At 52.7% G+C, this 22,450-nt stretch overlaps 1 protein-coding gene across 10 annotated transcripts in view; it reads right to left on the reverse strand.

Annotated features, from left to right (window-relative positions):
* Nucleotides 1-5,282: 5,282 nt before the first annotated feature.
* DTX2 (deltex E3 ubiquitin ligase 2) overlaps nt 5,283-22,450 on the reverse strand; it is a 39,743-nt gene continuing 22,575 nt past the window's right edge. For 5 of the 10 annotated variants that reach the window (XM_074890601.1, XM_074890599.1, XM_074890600.1 and 2 more), the window contains 7 exons: nt 16,366-16,497; nt 9,186-9,272; nt 8,158-8,228; nt 7,338-7,496; nt 7,090-7,251; nt 6,262-6,351; nt 5,283-5,633 (listed from right to left, as the gene is read on the reverse strand). In XM_074890601.1, coding sequence (XP_074746702.1) covers nt 5,409-5,633; nt 6,262-6,351; nt 7,090-7,251; nt 7,338-7,496; nt 8,158-8,228; nt 9,186-9,272; nt 16,366-16,497 — 926 coding nt within the window. In that variant the 3' untranslated portion in view covers nt 5,283-5,408. The remainder of the gene's footprint in view (nt 5,634-6,261; nt 6,352-7,089; nt 7,252-7,337; nt 7,497-8,157; nt 8,229-9,185; nt 9,273-16,365; nt 16,498-22,450) is intronic. The other 5 variants (XM_074890602.1, XM_074890603.1, XM_074890604.1 and 2 more) reach the window with 5 other exon arrangements.

The raw sequence follows: 22,450 nt of genomic DNA on the forward strand, positions 1-22,450 counted from the left end.
AGCCATCACACCCAAAACTCACCCAAATCCCCAAGTGTTCAGGGCAAACAGTCCCACCCAGCGTTGGGGCGTGGAGGCACCCAAACTCCGGGGCCACCCCATGATGACATTTCCCCATCTGTCCTTCCCCCTCGCTGCCAGCAGGGCTGGGCTGTGGCCCCCCTCTCTGGGGAAAAGCCCCCCCCCAAGCTGTTGGGACCAGGGGAGTGAGCCAGGATGGGGAGCTACCCCACAGCACGGGGGCACCCCACTGCACTGCTACCCCCCCGCCCCGGCTGCTCTCCATGCAGAGGGGTGTGGGTGGTCCTCCTCTCTCCTCTCGCCGATGTGACTGGCTCCAGTGCAGGTCCATTCCGCAGTGGAGCAGGGGATTGCAGCTTTCAGGGGGATTTCCTGAGCCAGGGGAACCCCCAGGGAACACGGGGACCCACCAGCTCTCACAGGAGAGGGTGGCTGATGAGGCGGGGGCAGGGACAGGAGTAATGACTGCCACCCCCTGCACCCACAAAGGGCAGCCCTGGGGACCACCAGCAGCCAGAGCGGGCAAACAGGGCATGGCGTGGCAGTTGGGCCCCCTCTAGAAGGAGAGGTGAAACCTGGTTACCCGGGACATGGAGAAGGCTGAGGTTCTCAACAACTTTTTTGCCTCAGTCTTCACCGGGCAGTGCTCCAGTCCAAGGGACAGAAGGCAAAGAGGGGACTGGGAGGATGAAGAACCACCCACTGCAGGAGAAGAGCAGGTTTGAGACCATCTCAGGACACACAAGTCTATGGGATGTGATGAGATGCATCTGCAGGTCCTGAGGGAACTGGTGGGTGAAGTGGCTTGGCCACTGTCCATCACATTTGAGAAGTCATGGCAGTCCAGTGAAGTTCCCACTGCTGGGAAAGGGGAAAATATAATCCCTGTTTTTAAAAAGGGAAATAAAGAGGATCTGTGGAACTAGAGGCCAGTCAGTCTCACCTCTGTGCCTGGCAGGATCATGGAGTGGATCCTCCTGGGGCACACGGAAAATAAGGAGGTGACTGGTGACAGCCAACATGGCTTCACTAAGGGCAAATTGTGTCTGACAACTTGGTGGCCACCTATGATGGGGTTACAGCACTGGTGGGTGAGGGAAGAGCAACTGACATCGTCTACCTGGACTTGTGCAAAGCCTTTGACACTGTCCCACACGACATCCTTGTCTCTAAATTGGAGACACGTGGATTTGATGGATGGAGCACTCGGTGGATGAGGAATGCTCAATGTCTGAGTGAGGAGCCGGTGATGAGTGTCGTTTCTCAGGGGTCGGGGTTGGTGCTGTTCAACATCTTTGCTGGGGACATGGACAATGGGATCGAGGCACCCTCAGCAAGTTCACTGATGACACGGAGCTGTGTGGTGCAGTGACATACTGGAGGGAAGGGATGTGCCATCCAGAGGGACCTGGACAGGCTGGAGAGGTGGGACCATGTGAACCTCGTGGAGTTCAACAAGGCCAAGTGCAAGGTCCTGCACATGGGTCGGGGCAATCCCAAGCACAGATACAGGCTGGGCGAGGAGTGGATGGGGAGCAGCCCTGAGGAGAAGGACTTGGGGGTGTTAGTGGGTGGAAAACTGACTGTGAGCCAGCAACGTGTGCTCACAGCTCAGAAAGCCAACCGTGTCCTGGGCTGCATCAGGAGAAGTGTGGCCAGCAGGGCGAGGGAGGGGATTCTCCCCCTCTGCTCCGCTCTGATGAGACCCCCCCCCTGCAGTGCTGCGTCCAGCTCTGGGGGCACCAACATCAGAAGGACATGGACCTGCTCGAGCGGGGCCAGAGGAGGCCACAAAAATGATCTGGGGGCTGGAGCACCTCCCTGTGAGGACAGGCTGAGAGAGTTGGGGGGGTTCAGATGTAGAAGAGAAGGCTCTGGGGAGACCTTAGAGTGGCCTCCCAGTGCTTAAAGGGGGCTACAGGAAAGAAGGGGAGGGACTCTTTATCAGGGGGTGTAGGGATAGGACAAGGGGTAAGTTTTAAACTGAAAGAGGGGAGATTTAGATGAGATATAAGGAGGAAATTCTTCCCTGTGAGGATGGTGAGGCCCTGGCACAGGTTGCCCAGAGAAGCTGTGGCTGCCCCCTCCCTGGAAGGGTTCAAGGCCAGGTTGGATGGGGCTTTGGGCAACCTGGGCTTGTGGAAGGTGTCCCTGCCCATGGCAGGGGGGTGGGAACTGGATGGTCTTTAAGGGCCCTTCCAACCCAAACCAGTCTGTGATTCTGTGATCCTCTGTTGTTTGCCAAGGGCAGCGGCTGCCCACTCCTGGGTGGGAGGGGATTTTCCACCCCCTTTCCTGCAGGGGCTGGGACCGCGCCTTCAGATTAAGTGGAAATGGGGCATTCAAAGATTACACAGTCCAGCAGCATAGGGGGAAAACAGGCGCAGCTGTAACCTCCATCACTCCTTCCTCTTCCAGGGAAAGGGGTCTTCTTCCCCTCATCCTACCCAGCAATATGTGACCCAGGGTCCCCAGCAGCAGCAGATACCCACGGGGACATTCCAGCCCCCATCTGCCACCCCAGAGCCCTCCTTTGTGCCTTCTGGCAGGGTGAGGGAGGCAAGGTGACGCAGGGGGATAGTGAGTCACAGTTTCAGCTGCCAGTACCCGCTACTGGGACGTGGGGCCAGCATACCTGCGGGGTCAAGGCTTGACTAATAATAACCACCCCGCTGCAAATGAGCCGGCACCGCCAGGGGAAGGGAGAAATGTCTGCTGTGGGTCTCCAGTCAGGGCCGGGGGGACCCACGGCTTTTGGTCAGACCTGTCTGGTAGCATTATAAGCACTTATCTGGGGCTCTGTCCCCTCCCAGCTCCAACCAGCACCACGGCATCAAAGTCGTGCTTCCACCCTCACCAGCTCTGACACCTTCCCCCTCGGCTGGCTGCTACCCCTGTCCCGGGGCAGAGAGGGGACCGGCTTTGAAGCATCTCATAGTGTGACCAGCAGAAGTAGGGAGGTGACAGTCCCCCTGTACTCTGCACTGGTGAGGCCACACCCAGAGTGTTGTGTTCAGTTTTGGGCACCTCAATACGAGAGAGATCTCGAGGGGCTGGAGCGAGTGCAGAGGAGGGCAACGAGGTGGGGAAGGGCCTGGAGAATAAATCCTGTGAGGAGAGATTGAAGGAGCTGGGACTGTTCAGTGTGAGGAGGAGAAGGTTGAGGGGAGACCTCATCACTCTCTACAGCTCCCTGAAAGGACATTGTAGAGAGGTTGGTGCTGGTCTCTTCTCACAGGGAATTAGTGACAGAACAAGAGGGAACGGCTTTAAACTGCAACAGGGGAGGTTCAGACTGGAGATTAGGAAAAAATTTTTCACAGCAAGAGTGGTCAGACAGTGGAATAGGCTGCCCAGGGAGGTGGTGGAGTCACCATCCCTGGGTGTGTTTAAGGGTCGTTTGGATGAGCTGTTGGGGGATGTGGTGTAGGGGAGAACTTTATAGAGTAGGGCTGAGGGTTGGACTCGATGATCCCGAGGGTCTTTTCCAACCTGAATGATTCTGTGATCTCCCTGTGCGGCGGTGCCCGAGTGCCTGGCTCTGCTGTTTTCCATCCCTTTGCCGCCTGCATCCCCCCGCCACGGGGGCTAAGCCACCTCAGGGCTCAGCATGGTCATGGAAAGGATTTTAGGAGCTGCCTCGTGTCCTCGTGGCAGAGGATGTGCCAGCCCGGGACGAGCCGCTGAGCCTGCCCAGCTCACGCCACGGTGCCCAGGCCCTGGACCAGCCCAGACGCGGGAGGCTCCAGCTGATTCACACTCATGAGCCTTTGCAGAAGATGCCTTGGGCCACACTCAGCAGGAAATTCTTGCTTTGTACAGGGCTGGGTGAACCCTGCTCAATTTTCACTTCAGTTTTGATTGCTGGGAGAACACGATCTAGGGATAGAAAGCTGAGGTTTCAACTCGAAACCTCTCCCTTTCGCAACCAGAGCAGGAGAAGAGCAGACACAGCTCATTTGTGTAGAGCTCAGCAACACAGACACGTACCTGCTGCTCCCAAGGAGCTTCCGTTCTCGCAGCGTCCCCAAACTTCGATGGATATTTGAGGGTTTCCTCCCTAGAGCCTGCAGCAGAGGGTAACCAGGAGGCTGCCAGCACAAGATGGACACTGGGGAGGGCTCCAGCCCTTGACGGCTCTGAAAAACCTTTCCTTTTTATATTGGCATGACAAAGAAAATTGCCCTCTGCTGGTCCAGGACATGCTGGTTCCAGGAGGACACCAAGACAGAGCTACCATGAAGCACAACCACATCCCAGATCTCCTGGGAAGGAGGTGAAATGGCAGATGGCACCAGGGCCTGTGATGGGCCAAAGGGGTTTAATGTGGGCAGAGCTCCTGGGACTTGCAGCTGGGGCCAGTGGCCACAGGGAGGGGAAGAGCCAGAAGCAGCCCTTAAGAAAGGATTCAGGTGACAAGAAGCCTGGGAACAACGTACGGTAAAGCCACCAGGACTGGGGCAGCATCCCCTTCACGACAGACAGAGTCACCGCCGGGTGGCACCAGCACTCCCTGCAGCAGCAGCACAAAGCACCACAGCTCCTCCCTGCAGAGGCTTCACCGGGCACCAACAGCCCCAGCCTGCTGCCACGTCGCCTGAGAGAGTGGGGAAAAAAGAGGGGCAGGACGTGCCAGAAGGGTTTCAAGACACAGCAAGGGCAGGGGACTGCGACCTCCCCCAGGATGGACACTGCTGGGTCACCTCAGCTGGCACCGTGGCCACAGAGCACCAGGCTCCAGCGGGTGAGAAGCACTGACAGGCTGCAACTCCTGCCCCCGCAGAGTTTTGTATCCCTCCAGCAGAGCTGAGCTTTGCCTCCTCTCTCCTGGCTGGATCGAGTGTCCCCAGCTTCCAGAGAAGGCCACCGAGCAGGGAGGCACCCCAAGCCATGAGGCAGCTTGAAGGCAAAGCAGCAACTCGCTGTGGGAATGAGACGTGTTTATTACACCCAATCAGAGATACAGGGCAAGGAGGCTTCGCTCTAAGAGGTGCCTCACAGACAGGGAGCTGCAGTGGGCTGGAGGGAGGCCCTCGTTTGCCTTCCAGGTGGTTTAGCGGGAGCGAGATGCTCCCCCCCCTCTCCCCATCCTGTCCCCAAGCGTCACCAGGGCAAGGTCCTGCCTTCACAAGGGGATCTGTCACCTCACTGTCCCTGCCGGTCCTGGCTGTGGCCATCAACCCCATTCAGAGACACAAGAGCAGTTTCTACAAAAATATCCCTTCCTCCCCAAAAAAGAGACTGTAAAGAGCAGGCAGGGCTCTCATGGTACAGTGTTATTGCTCAGTGTGACGGGCGGTCAGACACAGGAACTTAAGGCAACAGGAATAAGTGCACTGGGTGGGTCCCCCGACGCGTGCACGGCACAGCCGGGCCCCCACCCCAGCTCATTGTCTCAGGCAGTCCTCGGTGACGCCCTGCGCGGCCAGCTCCGCCAGCACATTGTCCAGGTAGTTGGGGTCAGGGTAGCCGTGGCCACTCAGGTTTGTGTCCATCTCTGTCTTGTGGTGGATCTCGTTCCACACCACCGTGTTGCTCTCGCCGGTGGTGCTGGAGGTGCCCACTGTGAAAATCAGGCGTCTCTTCCAGGCCACCCTCAGGAGCTCCAGGACCTAGAGGTGGAAAGAGAAAAACCAAAAGCTGGCCTTCAGCAGCTAGGAGACATGAGCCAGGAAAGCAGTCTGCCAGAAGCTTGACAACCTAAATCCCTGCTGTAGCAGGAGGAAACCAAAGATCCCAGCATGACAAAGGTTCTCCCTCACCTCCCAGTTACCCACGTGGTGTCACTGATGGGAAGGACCATTCCCTACACATGTTGGGCTTCCAGGATTTGAAAAATACTGGCATGAGTTGAGACAAACACACCCACCCAGTGGAAACAGGGAGAGGAAGTGCCAGCAGTGGGACTTTCCAAGCTCAGCTGTTCTCAGTGCAAACCTTGAAACTGTCCAGCCCAAGATAGGCCAGGAGTGTCTTCCCAAAAGATCAGACGGGATTGTGTTTAGTAAAGGAATGAAGGAGAACAAGTGTTCAGTCAAAGCTGTGAAGAAGCAGCAAAGATCTTCATGGGCAGAGGGATTAGAAATACATGTAAGGAACAAACAGCATGGACAACTACCAAGGATAGCTGGTCAGCATCACGGGGACAGCTCCCAAACACAACGCTGTTGTGCCGATCCACCAACACAGAACCAAGAGACAATCTCCGAAGGGTCACGTTGTCAGGGTGTGATACCTTACCTTTCTGCCCTTCTCGTTATCGGGTAGATAACAGTAGCGAGGAAAGCCTCTTGCTGTGTACGGCATCCCAGGGTTGGGGTGCTCAGGGCCCTGCAACAGAAAAGACATATCATCTTCACACGAGTTGGACAAACCCTCAGCAGCGGGATGTCCCAAGTCACCCACATACTGAAGAACAGCCAGTGCAGCTGCTGGCTCCAGGCACCTCAGGCTGCTCAGTGATGGGCTGCCAGCAGGTACTGTACTGTGTCACAGACATTTCTTTAACCTAGGTTTCCTGGTGCACTCTTGGGCATCGAATCTTATAAAAATAATTTATTCAGATGACACAGTGAAAAACCAGATCGAGCTGGGTGCCTCCGGAGAGGGACCCTGAACAAAGAAACCCCTGGGAAATTATACCCTTATGATCTAAGTTCCCCTCCCCTCATGTGATGGTTCGGTCCAACAGTAATATTTGGGTCTGGGGTCTTCTTATTCCTCATTGGATCCCTTCTCTGTCTCTAGGCTTGTTTCTTTTCTCATCTCAAAGATGCAGCTTCTGCTGATGGATGTAGCTACCTTATTTTTCACAGGATGCACCAGTCTCGGGGCGTCCCTTCATGTAACTAAGTGTAAGTTCAGCATAAGTTCACTACTTGTGGCCTAAGGCTTTAGTGAGTCTTTCTATTAATGCTGTATAATGGATTCTGTTTGAGCTAGGAAGTGACTACACAATGGATTCTGTTTGAACTACTATTACAGCTGGATCCCAACGCTTTTCTGGGAGGCTCCCACAGCCTGTGCTCCCCGGCAGCAGCCGTTCCTGCGGGCGTGCTGTGCGCTCACCTGAATGCCTCTGCTGATGTGATACACGATCTGGATTGTCCCGCAGTCCCTGTGGCCAGGGAGGGACTGGGGGAAAGTGGAGACCTCCATCTTCCCTTTGGGCTGAGTACCAGTTTTCTCTCCATAGATGGTTTTACAAGAAGGGCACTGCAAACTCCCGTCCTGCAAGGAGAGAGAAGCAGGTATCAGAGCTCCACACCCACGTCACACGGGCACGGGGGACCCGCGGGGACAGGCCAGCGTGGTACCTTGTTGCCGCTGGAGTACATGGCCAGCATGCAGAGCATGTGGAAGGAGTGCTGGCAGTTTGTCAGACGACCAACTGTCTCTGGCTTGATGGCGCTGCCTTCGCACGTGTCGCTGTAACCAGAGGGGGAGGACAGCTTCTCCATGCAGATGATACAGTCCTAGAGTCCAAGACACAACGGAGAAAACCACTGTGTGGTGCAAGCACAGGCTGATCGTGTACCTGACCCACCAAGGAAGCCAGCAAAGAGATGCTTCAGGAAGATTTGCCTTCGACTTTAATCCTTCCCTTTGAGGTCTAAGGGCACAGAGACCAGATTTCCTTATCTGGCTGGTACCACCCCACTCCACCACCTCCTGGTCGGCGCAGGAAGAGAGCTGCCATCAGTCAGAGGGGACGAGTGGGAACCGAGCACGGTTATGTCCTGCTCCTCTACAGAGCAGCTCCAGTGCAGGGTTTTGATGTCTGTAGTTCTGACCTGTATGAGCACTGAGAGGAGACCAAAGCCAAACTCTCTCCTCCACCCCAGGCCCTGCAGCCAGCTCCAAGGGAAACGGGGTGGCATTGCCAGCCTTAGCTATTCAACCCACACCGTGCTTTCTGTCACAGTCCTCTGACGAGGACAAGTCACCAGTTACCACATGTGGGCTTCAGGCAGTGCTGAGGCCTTTCCACCTAGCATCAACGGTGCCACTGCAAGCAGCAGTATCTACCAGATAGGATGCCCACGGAAGGGTGGTCCTCAGGCATCGCTGTGGTTTTCACAGCACCCCAGTGAACAGACCACTGGGCAAGCTGGAGTTGCTTCACTGTCCTCTCACCTCATCAGCTGGAGTGCCCTTCAGCTCTTCCAGGTACCTCTTCACTACTGCTTCTGGCTCAGTCAGTGTCACTGCACAAGGAGAAAGATGAGAAAAAAAAGAGAAGAAATCAGACACACTGTGAGATATGACAGGTGTGTGCAGGGTGAGCTAGAGAGAAGGGAGACAAGCAAGTCACTGGCCAGGATGCCAAGGAGAAAGGTTAGGGTTAGAGGGGGAGAAGAAGCTGCTCCCTACAAGCCCTACAAAGGCTTTGCTACCAGAAATGGCTACCACTAGGACGGTGAGTGCCGCAGATGGGAGAACCCCCTGGCAGATGTGGTTCCCTGTGCCATGCACCCAGGGGTCTGCTTGTAGCTGCTGTGCTCCAGTTCTTCCCACGTACCCCAGGCGACTCCAGGCAGGTCCCAGCTGGACTTTCTTTATGCACACCAGAGGCCAGCTAGGATCAAACTCAATCCATGGTCTCAGTTGGATAGAGTATTACATCATCTGTGCTGTCAAAGGAGAAAAGGCATTCCCATATTGCCCCAGCTGGCACCTGACAAGGAGACTCAGCAAGACACTAAGCTTCAGGCCTTGTTTCGAGTATAGCAGAATGAGCCTCACATCCTTAACACAGAACAGTGGCCTTTCTCTCGAGCTTCCACATACTCATATCCAGCAAAATACAGTGCAAGTCACAGGCTATATAAAACAAACCAGCTTTCTAACACATACCCTATTTGCAGCACACAACACTGATATCTTTGCATTTTCCTGAATATAGTCCCTGGTCCCCATCCACCCAGGCACGGGCACCCGAGCAGCCCACCAGCACCAGCAGCCTGGTCCCCTCGGAGGTGTTACGGGATTAAGCAAAAACACCACACAACACCCGGAGCAAGTTAACGCCAAGAGAACCAGCAGTCATCTCAACTCCCAGCCCATCCTTTTGGAGCTGCCCAGCGAGCCTTGGCTTAAGCCAGTGAGCATCGCACACCTCCGCACGGTGCCCAGCCCCGGGCGAGAGGAGATGAGCTCCTTACCGGTCATCGGGCCCGTCACGGAGGCTGCCAGGCTCTTCCACCAGCCTAGGAAAGGAAACATTTGCACAAGTGACGTTATGACTCCACCTGGCAGGAGGCAAAAGAGAGACCTGTCACTTGGCTCAGGGGAATCTTGCCCTTCCTTCCCGAATCTACTGCTGGGGGAGACCGGGGGAAAGCTGTGTTGAACAGGGCAGCAAAGGATAGCTCTTCCTTCTCCGTTCTCCATCCCAGCCAGGGCCAGGATGGACAGTGGGGAGCAAAGGAAATGCTAACAGCAGCCAGACAGGCCACAACCATCTGTGCCTGACACCCCAGGGCCTCACGAGAAACTTGTACTCCAACACTGCCCAAGAGAGATTTGCTCTCAAGCTCGTTTCTAAGCCACTGTAGGACATCGACCGTGCTTTAGCACAGAGAGTACCGCTACTCCAAACTCCACGCTCCCAGACAGACACAGAGCATCACCACGTGCAACAGGCAGGCATCAGAGCTGTGGGTGTACCTGCACAACACGCATCTTCAGCTTACCCCATCCACTTGGGGCTTTCAAGGAAGATGGAGGGTTCACAAGCATTGTCTCTGTGGTTGAAAAAGCTGCACATCAAGAGATAGCCACATTGGAGCCAGCACCGAGCTGTTCTGTCACCCAAAAAGGCAATGTCTGTCACCAGCAGAAAGGGGTGGGTGCTATTTTCAGGATAACATTTTTCATGGTAGAGGCAAACATGGTGAAGAAGAAGGGAAGGACTGCTCACATGTCACAGGTGTCATTAAACAGGCAAAGACCTGGATGGCACAGATCCTGTACCACACAGGAGCCCCTCGTTCCCTTGAACACCAGCTCTGCAAGCTGATAGTGCCAGAGGGGTACCCTGACAGAGACCATAAGGTCACCCCACAGCACAGACAGCTGGGTGAGATGCCACCATGGAAAAGATGCCTTTTCACTGCAGTCAAGCTACCTTGGGGCAACAGAAGAGAGTAAGGCAGAGCTCTATGTTGGGTGGAAAATCATCTAGCTAAGGAAGACTGATGAACTCTCCTAAATGAAAACGCAGTCATTAAGATGAGTTATTTTCAGAAGGCGATTCCTGGCTATCCTGAAACACGTGATTTCTGGCAGCTGTAGAAGGAGGAAGGGATGACTGAGCACACAGAGCAAGAAAAGGAGCCCAGGAGGTGAAGGGATGCTCCCTCTGAGTGCCAGTGCTGGGCAGGGGGAGAGATGGCTGACATCTCTGGCAGAGCAGGGCAGTGAGGATCACCCTCTGGAGACCCTTAGCCAGGAAGGTGGTAACAGGATAAAATAAGCATTAAGCCAAAGAGGAACACGGAAGCAGATGTTTTCCACTTCAGGGGCATGCCAAAAATCCCCTGGAAAAACATTTCCAAGAACTGCCTCAAGAAGAGTAGGAGACAAACAGGAGCCTGGGCAAGCCTCAGCCTTCCAGCTCTCAGGCAAAGAGCTCAGCAGTGCCAGAAACTGCTTCAAGGCTTCATCACCGGATCTCACAGGGAACACCGCTGCTTGTCTTGTCTTTTCCAAAGGAGAGAAATGGGTCCACGAATCCTCTCTACTGGGACCTTGCTCACACACAGCACATCACGAGCTGCCAGCCAGGAAGGAGTCACATCAATCAGTCTGAGCTGTCTCAGCTCGCTGTCAGAGCTCAGCTCAGCGCTTACTGTGCCTGATGCACTCCCAGCTGAGTGCTCTGTGATGTCCCTGCTCCAGGCTGGCAAACAGGGTGGCACTTTCCACGTGTGGCAGTTGGAACCAGGCTCTGGTTTGCAACCTCAAGAGACCTTCATGGTCACATGGGAGATGGAGGCTTCAGCATCCTTGGCTCTGCAGGTTTTGGAGAGGACCGTGTACTAGCTGCTACCCACCGTAACTCCATCCGCTTCCACGAGTACCCAGGCATGATGACCACCATGTTCTCATTCCTGAGGATCCCATGCTGCCTGGCAGACTGACCACCAAGTCCTTCTCCACCCAGAACTGTGCTTTCCAGGTGGCTCTTTTTGAAGTGACCTTCTTGTCTCCTCTGGCTATGGGCTGCAGAAAGCAATGCCAAAAAGATGCACAGACAAGGTGGTGAAGATAGCGAGGGAACTGAGCAGAGAGGGTGTGTTACACCAGCAGCAACACCTGCCCAGTACCTGGCAGAACACCCCAGCTCACCTGCTACCACCTGCACAGCAGATCTGAGCAGCTTTAGAGCAATTCACCTCGTTCAGGATAGTGGAGGATGCTCCTTCCCTGCAGCCCCTGCTGTGCATTTCTCTTGCCGTGGACTTTCCTTCCTCTGTAGCAGCTCAGAGGAACAAAGAGATGACTTGCTCAAGAAATGGCCAGACTCATTCAAATCACATCAATGAAAGGAGACAAAAATCCTGGTGCAGAGCTGGGTAAAAGCGAGGACAAGAAAGCTCTTGCAGAGTCTGTGGGGTAGAGCAGGGTTTCAGGTAAAGCAAACGGCATTACACCACCTCACCAGCTCGCATTAGGATGGAGCTGGGGCAATGAGACAGGCAGAAGAGGGTGATGCAGCCCTCAGACATCCTTGGAAACCCATGTCTGACGGGTTTGCATTGTGGTATCTCTGATCTGTTCCTGTCACTTTGCTCTGATGCATTTAGAGCCACCAAGGTTGCCTGGAGAGAGAAAGGGCTGGAGAGCCCAGGTGCTTTAGAAGAACCTGTCCCCAGCTGCACGTATTTGAATGTCCAGTCCTGAGGAAGCCTTCTGATGCTGAGAACTTGGTTTCAGCAAGGGTAGCGAAGCCCACAGAGCTTTCCTTGCCTCTGAAGAGAGGCTCTTCCTTGGGCAGACCAGCACATCTGGCAGGCCACGTCCCAGCAGCACAGGGGGAGCCAGAAGAAGGCTGGGAGGCACAACACCCGCCACAGCACGAGCCATATATGCTTCAGCACGTGAATCACTTCCTTGCTGGACCATTTGCTCTGTAAAAGCATTTACCTCCAAACCTTTGTTCTAGCTATCCCCTGGGATCATCAAAGCCTGTTTCAGTCCCCAGAGTTTTCTGGATTCAATAGCAGATTGAAAATGCAGTAGCAGAATAAACTGATGCTGTTTATCACCAGCTGGCCTAACGCTGTGCTATTGATTTATCTGGGATGTGAAGGAATGTTTACCATTCTTTCATTTACAAATAAAGGAATAACAATTCCTTTTTTAATGCTTCCCCTTCCTCCCTGTAAATAATAAGTTGCTTGCTGGTTACAAGGGCTTTCCATGGGCAACATTTAACAAATGTGTTTTGAATCCTTGCTCAGCAACCAAATGCTTGCAGCAGTAAGATGCCTCCTTCTGTATCCCAAAACAAGCCATATGGTTAGCAGCAGACTCTTTTTTGATACCCTATGCAGGCCAGACACAGGTTGTTTCTAGTTATTGTCATGGACAGTCACCCAACTCGGATCACCTCTGCCCTCTGCTCCCCGGACTTGCAAAGGCTGGACCTACCAGCCTCAACCCCCAAGAGGACTGTCCGGAGACCAGGAAGGTGAGAGGAGATTTGGTGTTAAAACTAGGTTTATCCCCATTTAGCATTTCAGCAGGATGGCCAAGAGACCAGGCTGCTCTGGTTGTGACACAGAGCATCCCTGTTATTGCATCCTGTCTCTGTCAGCAGATAGTTCCCCCTAGGAAGAGTGAGCTTCCCCGACTCCAAAGGGCTCCCCAAGGCACCGACATGGTCCGCAGACCCAGCTGCAGATGGATGGACATACGTGGAGCAACTGGAGTCAGCTGGGATTACTCCCCTTGCCTAGCCAGATCCTGTCCTGCCTGGCAGAGAAGGACAAGCCATCTCCCCTCCCTCTGTACTGCAGCACTCCGCATGTGACCACCCACCCCAGAGAGAGGACGTGCAGGGAAACCTCCAAGCCAGGGGAAAAGTGGATGGTGATCTCATCAGCCCAGAGGGTAACGAGCAGCACACCAAACCCAAACCAACACCACCTCCCTTCAGCGCCGCCACGGGCCCGGGAAGGCAGAGGAGCCCTGTGGTGGCCGGCTCCATGCCCCAGCAGCACAGCAGCGCTTGGAGAGAGCTGGACAAGCCGCTCGCCTCCCTCCCGGAGTGCCGGCGGGGTCTCAGCCTGTGCTGAGGGGCAGGCAGCGGCTGCAGCAGCCCGAGGAAGCCCAGCGCTGTGCCGGCCGCCGGGAAGGCGGCGCTGAGCCATCAGGACGGTGGATGCTGCCAGGCCGTGTGCCAGCACAGCGCCTGCCCGGAGACTACGGTTTCCCCGAGACCTGCAGCACGCGTCTGCGCCAGAGACATCGCTGCCAGAACGGCAACAATGTTAATGAGTCCTAACTAATTAGCGCCGTTGTTTAACATAACCCAACTATTCACCAAGCTGGCTGCAATTACGCCAGTGCTGCCTCAACCCGTGTGGGGCCTGAGTTTGCAGCAGCGGGAGGGAGCGAGAAGGGGCTCGGCAGGGACCCACCACCACCAATTTTGGCACCAGCTGGTTGTAGTCAGCACACTGACGGGCCTGCTTCTGGATGCACAGCTCTCACTAGAGCTCTCTATACTGGAAAATCCTAGAGGGGTGTGGGAGGGGAAAGGGCACATGATGCAGAAATTCAGGGCACAAAACAGGCCCATCTCTGCCTGAGAAAAGACAAAGAGAACAGCCCGGCCAAAAGTCAGGCTCAGTACTTTCCCTGCAGAACAATGCTCCTAAGCCTGGAGGGGTGTTGTACAGCTTGTTCCTAGGAGGGACTGAGCACCTTCTTCATCCCAGGAGTCATGCACTCTGCAGGACTGGCATCCCTGCCCCCAGCAAAGGGGATTCCGCTTTCTAAAACGAGAGGGGGGATTTTAGCAATCTAAAACACAGAAAGGCACCCCTTCTCAGGGGTCAGCTTGGAAAGGGCAGAGCCGGCAAAGAGTCTCCTCTGCAGCACATCCTGAGCAGGCCGAGGATGGCTGGGACAAATCCTGCCATACCAGATGGGAGAAGGAGCTGCTTGGTGCCCCTTCCCCAGACACTGTCCCACCCTCCTGCTGGTGTCCCCTTTCTGCTCCTCCAGAGCTGTCTGGCCTCGGCAGGTGGCATTGGTGAGCTGGCAGGGAGGTGGCAGCCTGGCTCTTGGGGAATCTTGGCACCAGGCACAGCCCCGACACCCCCGAGGGACGAGGCAGGTGCCAGCCCTGCCCCAGCACACCCAGCCTTTGGCCAACGGGTGGCTCAGCAGCCCCAGCAGGCAACACACGTGTGCTCCCAGGTGCTGCAGCAAGCACCAGGGAACCAGCATCTCACAGAGGAAGAGGCATTGCTGGTGGGGTGTGTGACACCTGGCATGGCTACAGCCACTCCTCTGCTCCCCCGACAAGATACCTAATGCTGTGTGCATTGCTCTCGCCCCCCCAGCCCATGTCCAATCCTCCCCACCTACCCCATTTCACGCTCTGAAGTCGCAGGACATATCCTCCTATTAACATCACACTCTTATGAGCATCCTGGTTGCTTGCACCCACGTCTCCTCCATGTCAGGGAGGGCCTGATGTTGTGAGCGGTGCAGACCCCGGTACCAACAGACTGCGTTGAGCAGAAGCCAGCAGCCAGTCTCACTGCAGGGTGTGGGGACTGGAGAGAAGCCAGGCTGTGTGTTTGTGACCACACCTTGTCCTAAATACAGCTACTTTCATGTCATTAACCAGCAGCAGGTGACCAACACCAATGGCAGGCCTGGCTCTGTTTTTCGGGCTCCTCCAGTGACAGGGGCAAGGCAATGCCTCTGCAGGAGGGCCTGGCCTCTCTGCAGCTCCGTTTCGGCACCCTTTCCAGGGCATCCTCACCACCCAGCCCTCATCCCCGGCTGCGGAGGGCTGCACGGATGCTGCCCGCACCAGGAGTGAAGCGCTGGGAGCCGCATTACCCTGCCGCCTTGCCAGCTGGCTCTGCGGAGCGAGCTCCTCTTCCAGCCCTTCTGCCACCCACCTCCACTCAGCTCTTCTCCTTCACCTCCCATTTTCCTTTGCTCCTCCTGTTCTTCGCTGCTTCTCCTGCCGCCCCCTGCTTTCTCCTCCCCCTCTATCACACATCCTACTCCACATTTGCTCTCTCCCTCCTTCTCACCGTTTGCATCTCCTCCTCCCAGTTCCCTCCATAATGCATTTCCGCAAGATATTCCCTCCACATCTAATTCCTATTTTCCCTCTACTACCTTTCCTGCCTCCTTTGGACCTCACTTCCCCATCAAGCATGGACTCCAAGGAGAAAGACACCGGCACCAGCAAACTCCCCAGAGAGCCAGCTGCCTCCTCCCTTCCACCTTAGAGCTCTTCCCTCTTTCTTAAACACAGGCATCTCCATGCTGAACACCTCCCCACCTCTAGTCCCCCCCTTTGCTTATCTGAAGGGGGAAGCACATTAGGTTCAGTGGTGGTTGACCAACCCCAGGACACCTATGTCAGGGTTGGCAAACAACATCGACAGCTACACCAGGATGGATTCACACCCACCCCACAGAGTCCCAGGTCTGCTACACACAGATGGGACCCAGGCTCTATACCAGGAGCCCACTGACTCTGCAAGGGTGAGGGTGTGGGATGCCGGTGAGATATGAAGAGGAGAAATGAAGGCCCTACCCAGGAGGTGGCTCAGTTTGGCAGGAGAGCTGGAGTAACCGGGCCCTTCCTGCCAGGGCATGTCCACCTGAGCGCTCCACTCCCTTCCACCCCAGACAAAGGTGGAGAGAACAAATCCTCTGTAATTCGACCTTGAAAGCTCTGTATGACTCAGGGGCCAGCTTGTCTGGAAGATCCTTCTCATCCCATGACTCAGCTGTGACAGGGCTCCCAAGAGGATGTAGTGGGACCATGGGAGAGGCTGCAGGAGTCTGACATGCACAGAGAACAACTGGGCTGCTCCAGCTTTAATGACTGATGGAAACGGGCAGAGCTACCACAGGACCAAGTCTACTTTATAATCTTAATTTACAGCCTGTCAGAGACCACGCAGGTCAGAGGAGACATGTCCTGCTTCTCCCCTTAGTGGGACGAACATCATCAGTCAAATCAGAAGAGCCAAGAGGGTGGGGGAAGAGACAAGAGGAAAGGAGGGAGGCAGAACAAGTGCAGAGAGATGGAGAGAAGGAGATGGAAGCAAATATCAGAGTTTGAGCAGGAACTACCTTTCTTGGACACTTTCCTCCCCTCCTTAACTGAGCTGTGTTTTTTAGTGGCTTTATGGGTGCTGGCAGCTTGAGGCACACAGGTGAGGTGCACGGGGAGTCCAGCGGCTGACATCAGAATAGCCGTCATGCCTACAGTGGGTACGAGATCAACATGCAGGAAGGAAACAATGGGGAAACACATTCATTAAAAAAAAAAAAAAACTTTAACCTTTCAAAGAAAATTAAAAAAGATAAAATAAAACAAAACCCAAGCCCTTGACTCAGAGGGCATAAAACATCTGAGGGGCAACGGGGTTGGAGTCAGCACAAGGACGGGATCCAGAGGCTTTCAGAGGGAAGAGCCCAGGCAGCAAATTAAAGCAGGGAAATATGGGCACAAGTCTCACCCGTGACCCTCTGTGCTGGTGTGTGAACAGGACCTTCCTCTTTGCCTTGGCCTCAGGGCTCCTCAACACTGAGTCTGCTGTGATGCAAAGTCCTCCCGCTCACTGAGCCCTGGAAGCAGCCCTGACGCTGGAGGCCTGAAGGATGAGGAGCATCACCCAAACCCCTAAAGGACCTGCTCAGCTACTCCCCCCAAAGCTTTTTTTCAACAGTGTCTCACTGAACTGATCCCCAAAGTGCAGCTTAACTGCCTTCAAACCCCACAGCAGTGCCGGGCTGACCGTGGGCTGGAGCTGCCCCAGTCAATCCCCTGCCAGACAAGCCCCACAGTGGCAGCCCCCCACTCACCCCACACCATCTCCTCCTTAGCACACCAGTTTTTCTGAGCATCCCCAGCTGCAACGCCATGCAATTCTCACCCTCCCCCATCCCAGCCAGCTGTATTCATGGGATGCAGTTTGTGAAAGCTAATGAATCATTAAAAAGGACAGCCATTCCCTGAAGGTAAGATTGGCACAGAGCTACAGGACCGATCATGCTGATCTAATATGATGTTTGCCTGTGAAATATGGGCCAGTTACAAGTCCTAACATTTCTAAGGTAGCATATTGCTGCTAAACTTACATTCAAGAAAACACCTGCCTTTGCTTTCCCAGGAAGTGACTTCCCACCTGCAACAGCCACTGCCAGAACTAAACAACAAAGCGTTCGTGGATGCAGACCGATAGCAGACAACCTAAAAACAAGCGTTTCCCCAAGAGTTACCTCTGACAGTGCACCATGCAAAATGCTACAGAAATTCTTGCCAGCATCCTGCACAGTAATTCATGGCCAAAAGATGAGATTTCTAAGGATTTTCTTTTTTCAAGCCTCTATTCAGCCGGGTTGGGAAAGCAAGATACATGAGCACATTTGTTCAGGACAAAAATGAGGTATCTTGCCCACACATGACTGAAATCGAGTTGTGACGGGAAGCATCAGTCAGCTTTATGTGCAAGTGGTAAGATTATTTTCTGCCTCAAATATGCAACCAGTCAAGAACCTGCACCTTGTGACTAGAAATCCCCTGCATAAAACCTGTGTCAATGCCCCATGAGCAGAACTACCCCTACGCAGTGCTGACCACATTTTGTGCCTCCTTCATGTAAGGTCCAAGTAAATATTCCAGAACCTCTTCAACTCCTTTCTTGATACACAAAATTGGATGCTTTTACTAAAACCTTCTCATCTAAGGACCAAAAGACAGACAGAAGGGGTTTCACAAGACAGGGAGAGGGGCACAGATGAATGAAATCATTTCCCCAGGGTTACCCAAGAACCTTCGGCAGTGCTGGTCTGGCCAGAAGACCAGACAGCCCAACACATGGGGAAACCACATGCTTCCAAATGGAAATAGGTAACAGCAAACCAGGCAGCCGTGGATCACCCTCGTTAGGTACCATTACTGTTCATCTAGACCTGAGGTGTGGCCCCCCCAGTTCCCAGGAGCTGAAGGGGAACTGGGGGGATCTTCAAAGCATACGAACACTGAGTTAGTACCCCTCACCCTACATAAACACTGAGCAGGTACAGCCAAGGAGAGCCCCTGACATCAGTACAAGCCAGCAGGCCTCTAACAACATCAGATCCAGAAATGTCACAATCAAAATAACCTCCTTTAAGTGTTGAACTAAAGACCACAAGACTATTGTGTGCTCTCAATCCCAGTCTAAACCAGCAGCCCTTCACTACTCCCAGGGAGACTTAAGGCAGAGCTTAAATGTTCCTATAACAAAAGCTACTTGTTTACTGAATGAGTACAACTGAACACCTGAAGCCCAGCAACAGCACCAAAGCTGCCACCTGCATATGCAGCAGGCAGGTATTTTCCCCTTTCAGCAGGTTAAAGGTCCATCAGAGCTATTCCCAGAAGAGCAGTACCAATTCACACTGATTAAAGAGCCCTGAGGAACAATATCCTTGAGAAACAGGCAAGATGCTGAACCTCCCCACAGCTGGGGGAGACCACCTCAGACAGCCTGACCCCACCGAGGCTGCAAAACGCAATTCCCCAGAATTGGTGCAGAAAAGGAAACAGTAAAATTGTCTCCAAAAAAACCTGCTTCTAAGCAGTGCGATAGCACTGACTGCAGAGACTGACATTTGAAAAGCAAGTCCAAAGACTAACAGGGATTATCACCACCTACGCACAGCTGACTGATAGGCAAATGCAAAATTAATGCTTTCTTCTTAAGAGATCAATACCGTCTTGCTAACATTAACATGCAGAGCCCATTTAAAAAAAAAAGAAAAAAGAACACGACAGAAGCAGAGGCTGAACAACCAACTTCAGACTCTTAATGTTGGAGGACAAAACACTGCCTTCAAAAATCAGACCAAATGAAGAGCACAAGCCACAGAACCTCAGCTGAGTTCAGTTACCCTCTAACACAGCCCCTCTCATACCTGGAATAACATGTCCAAAACTGCCTGCCAGCATCATGAATCATCACAAAGAAAATAAACATTTATTCCGGGAACCTTCTCTCTTTCAATTTATGAGCTGCAAACACATCTACAACTCTATGCAGACATACAGCACAGGGCAAACGTGGGACCAGAATTACCCCAACCAAATGTTCTTCCATGGACAATCTTAAACTGAACAAGAAAAGGTAATTTTCCACTTTTACCTTCTGCTGCCTTTGGAGAGACACACAATGAATCATCTTCTGCAGATTCAAATCAAGAGAACATTCAAAAAGGGGATGTTCTGGTGTTACACTGCTCTTCTGGCTCATCTTAAAACCCAGCAGCAATGCCTCCTTTAAAATTCTAATACAATACTGGAAATCTCAGCATCTAACAATCCTCCCACAAGTTTGGTGACAAGAGTCCCCAGTAAGGGATCGCCTCTGATCGAAGCCTTACGTGGGAGTGTGTGTTCACACAAAGTGCCAAAACAATACACAGACACACATCACATCTGCAGATTGATACTCCAATTCTGACCTGCACACACAACAATTTCAATTCAGAACTTGTTGTGAGCATCTGTGGAGTCACATCAGGAGCAAACATGGCCCTGGACCTGGATAAATTCTCACCTGAATATGCAAAGGCCAAGCTGCAACAAGATAAGCCTGTCCAGACCAAGACTGCTTTAGACATCCCCCTGTTCCTGCAAGAGTTCTTGCTGCTCACTGGGTACCCCAGGAGCTTGAAAAATATTATTCAGTACATTCATACTTTCCATTGGCCATTGGCTTTTTTGCCTGCAAGGGCTGCAGAAGGGAAGAGGCAGAAAGCCTTGCAAAGCACCCTTGGGCATCTGAGCTGATCCTATGAACGTGTGCAGTAACCACAAGGAACTGCTTCTTTTCTCCTGCTCAAAGCATCTATTTGGACGGAAGTACATTACTGACTCCTTGGGGTAAAATTATCTTCACTGGAGCTATGACAACATCTGCCAGCTCTTCTCAGCATGCCATGTAAATAAGGGACTTTTGTAATATCCTGTGCAGAAGCTGAGCATGGGAAAACACCCTTACATAATGTACTGAGCACTGACCACACGCTTGCTCACATACCAGCCTAACATGCCCCTCTGGTCACCAGCTCTGGCTACTGACCTGTATTTGCACAGACCTCAGACTGGTATGCCTTTGGTTCCAGCCCTGGATTTAAGCAGGTAGAGGGGAAGGGGCAGAGCTTACCTTCCAAAAACGTGAGATTTCAGAAAAGCATTGCTAATTTGTATGATTGTATCCACCAGCAAAATGATGATGATTAGGATGTTCCCAAATGCCTCAGCTCTAGGAATCTTGTGAATGAGAAAACACTCAGTTTTATTTAACAAAAGTCTTATTTCCAGCCTCGACCTTAAAAATGGTGTTAGAAGGGCCTTCATATGACTGCCTAGTCCACCCCCCAGTCCCGAGGCACACCAGCTAAACTCCATTATTCCCAAGAGATGTTAGTCCAGCTGATCCTTAAAGGCCAGCACTGTGGTTCAACAGTTTGCTTCGACCTCTGTTCTGGCATTTCACCATACTAACCAAGCACTCAGGGAGAAAGAAAAAGTTTAAAAAGACAAGTTTCCACACGCACCTTGAAGTATTAAAATAGCAGAAAGCAAAGAAAAATAAATATTTTTTTTGTACAAAACATGGTTTTAGAGTCAGCTTTGTGATTTCTGGGATCCGAAGTGGTGCTTTTAGAAGATGTGGTGTGGACTGTGTTACAAATCCCTCACTGAAATGCCCAGGCACTCATCACACAAACAAAACTCAGCTTCTCATTCAGACCTGCAGGATCCCCCATCTCCTGTTTATTCACCAGAAGTTCCCTCTGCATCCCAGAGATGCATGTGCAGCATTTCTTGAGATCACCCATAAGATTCAGGGGTTTTACCTCTCTTGCTTCAAACCAGAGCCAAAGCTGCTAACAGGCACCCTGGGATGGAGACCAAGGGTTGCAAGACTTCTGGACACACTTCCCAGAATAATGTCTTCAGTTCACATCCGAGACTGCCCTCTCCCCCATGGCATCACAGAGCCCTGGGGTCCCCAGCCTTTCCACCACTGATGCTGAAGGAAGCAGTTGTGCAGTGAGGACCAGAGGAACAAAAAAAGGGCCCAGTCTGTGTGTTAGAGAATAACCTCAGTAATAAGTAACTCAAATACCATCTGCAGGATTTTAAACAAAATACCACTTCCCAGAAGAGATTCTAGAAACAGAGAACGGAGCATAGAGGGGAAGAAGGTGTCCCTAAAGACCCAGCCAATTAACGTTACGATAAAATTTGGCCAGAATCGTTCCCAGATTTATTTTCCTTTCACTTGCTAATTAAATTGTCCAGATCTTTGCTTCTACGCAATTTTGAGGACAGTCTCAAATTCAGATTTTTCTCCTCCCTTACACCTCTGAGGTCTGTCACACCTGGCAGAAGGCAGCACAGCGCCTATCAAAACTGTGTCCTACAAAGACCTGGATCTGAAGGAGACACTGGCCCCGGGGAGTTGCTTCTGTGCTGACCACACTCAACTCAGCCCATGCAGCTCTGCACAACCCTGCAACTCAGCATGCCTCTTGCTAGCTGCCTCCCTGAGAACTAAAGATTATTAAAATGAGTAACTATTCCCTCTTTTTCAGCCCCACCCCCCAACAACAGAGATATCAATTACAGGCTTAACCTTTTCATTTTATTTTATTAAAAGGTGGTAAAAACCTTATTCTACTGAGCTTTCCTGCAGCCCTTCATATTTAAATGTAGCACTACATGGCATAAACGGCCCATGCATATTTACCTCTTCCAAATTAACAGTGGATGACTTGCCCATGTAGAACAAGATCACAGTTAACAACATTAACACAGCCTGGATTCACCAGGGCTTTTCAGTTCTTTGCAGTATTTACCTTTATTTGATTAAGTACCTAATTACACAGTCAGTGCTAATAGCCAGGGGATGAAATTCAGAGCTTTTATAAGCAAAGAGTTTCTCCTCAGGTGATCCACCTAAAGGAGGTCTGAGCTTGACTTTACACCTCATTTCCACAAAGACTGATTTGCTAACAGGGAGACAGCTGGGCTGCATGCTGTCAGAGGACACTCCGTATTAGTCTTTACACAGTGCCCATTTGGCTATAGAGACATGCAAGGCACAGTTTTCACAATGGTGATAACATTAGATGACTGGAAGAGTCAATCCTGGGGATC

The sequence above is a fragment of the Strix uralensis genome, chromosome 20 (genome assembly GCF_047716275.1).
Source record: "Strix uralensis isolate ZFMK-TIS-50842 chromosome 20, bStrUra1, whole genome shotgun sequence".
NCBI lineage: Eukaryota > Metazoa > Chordata > Aves > Strigiformes > Strigidae > Strix > Strix uralensis.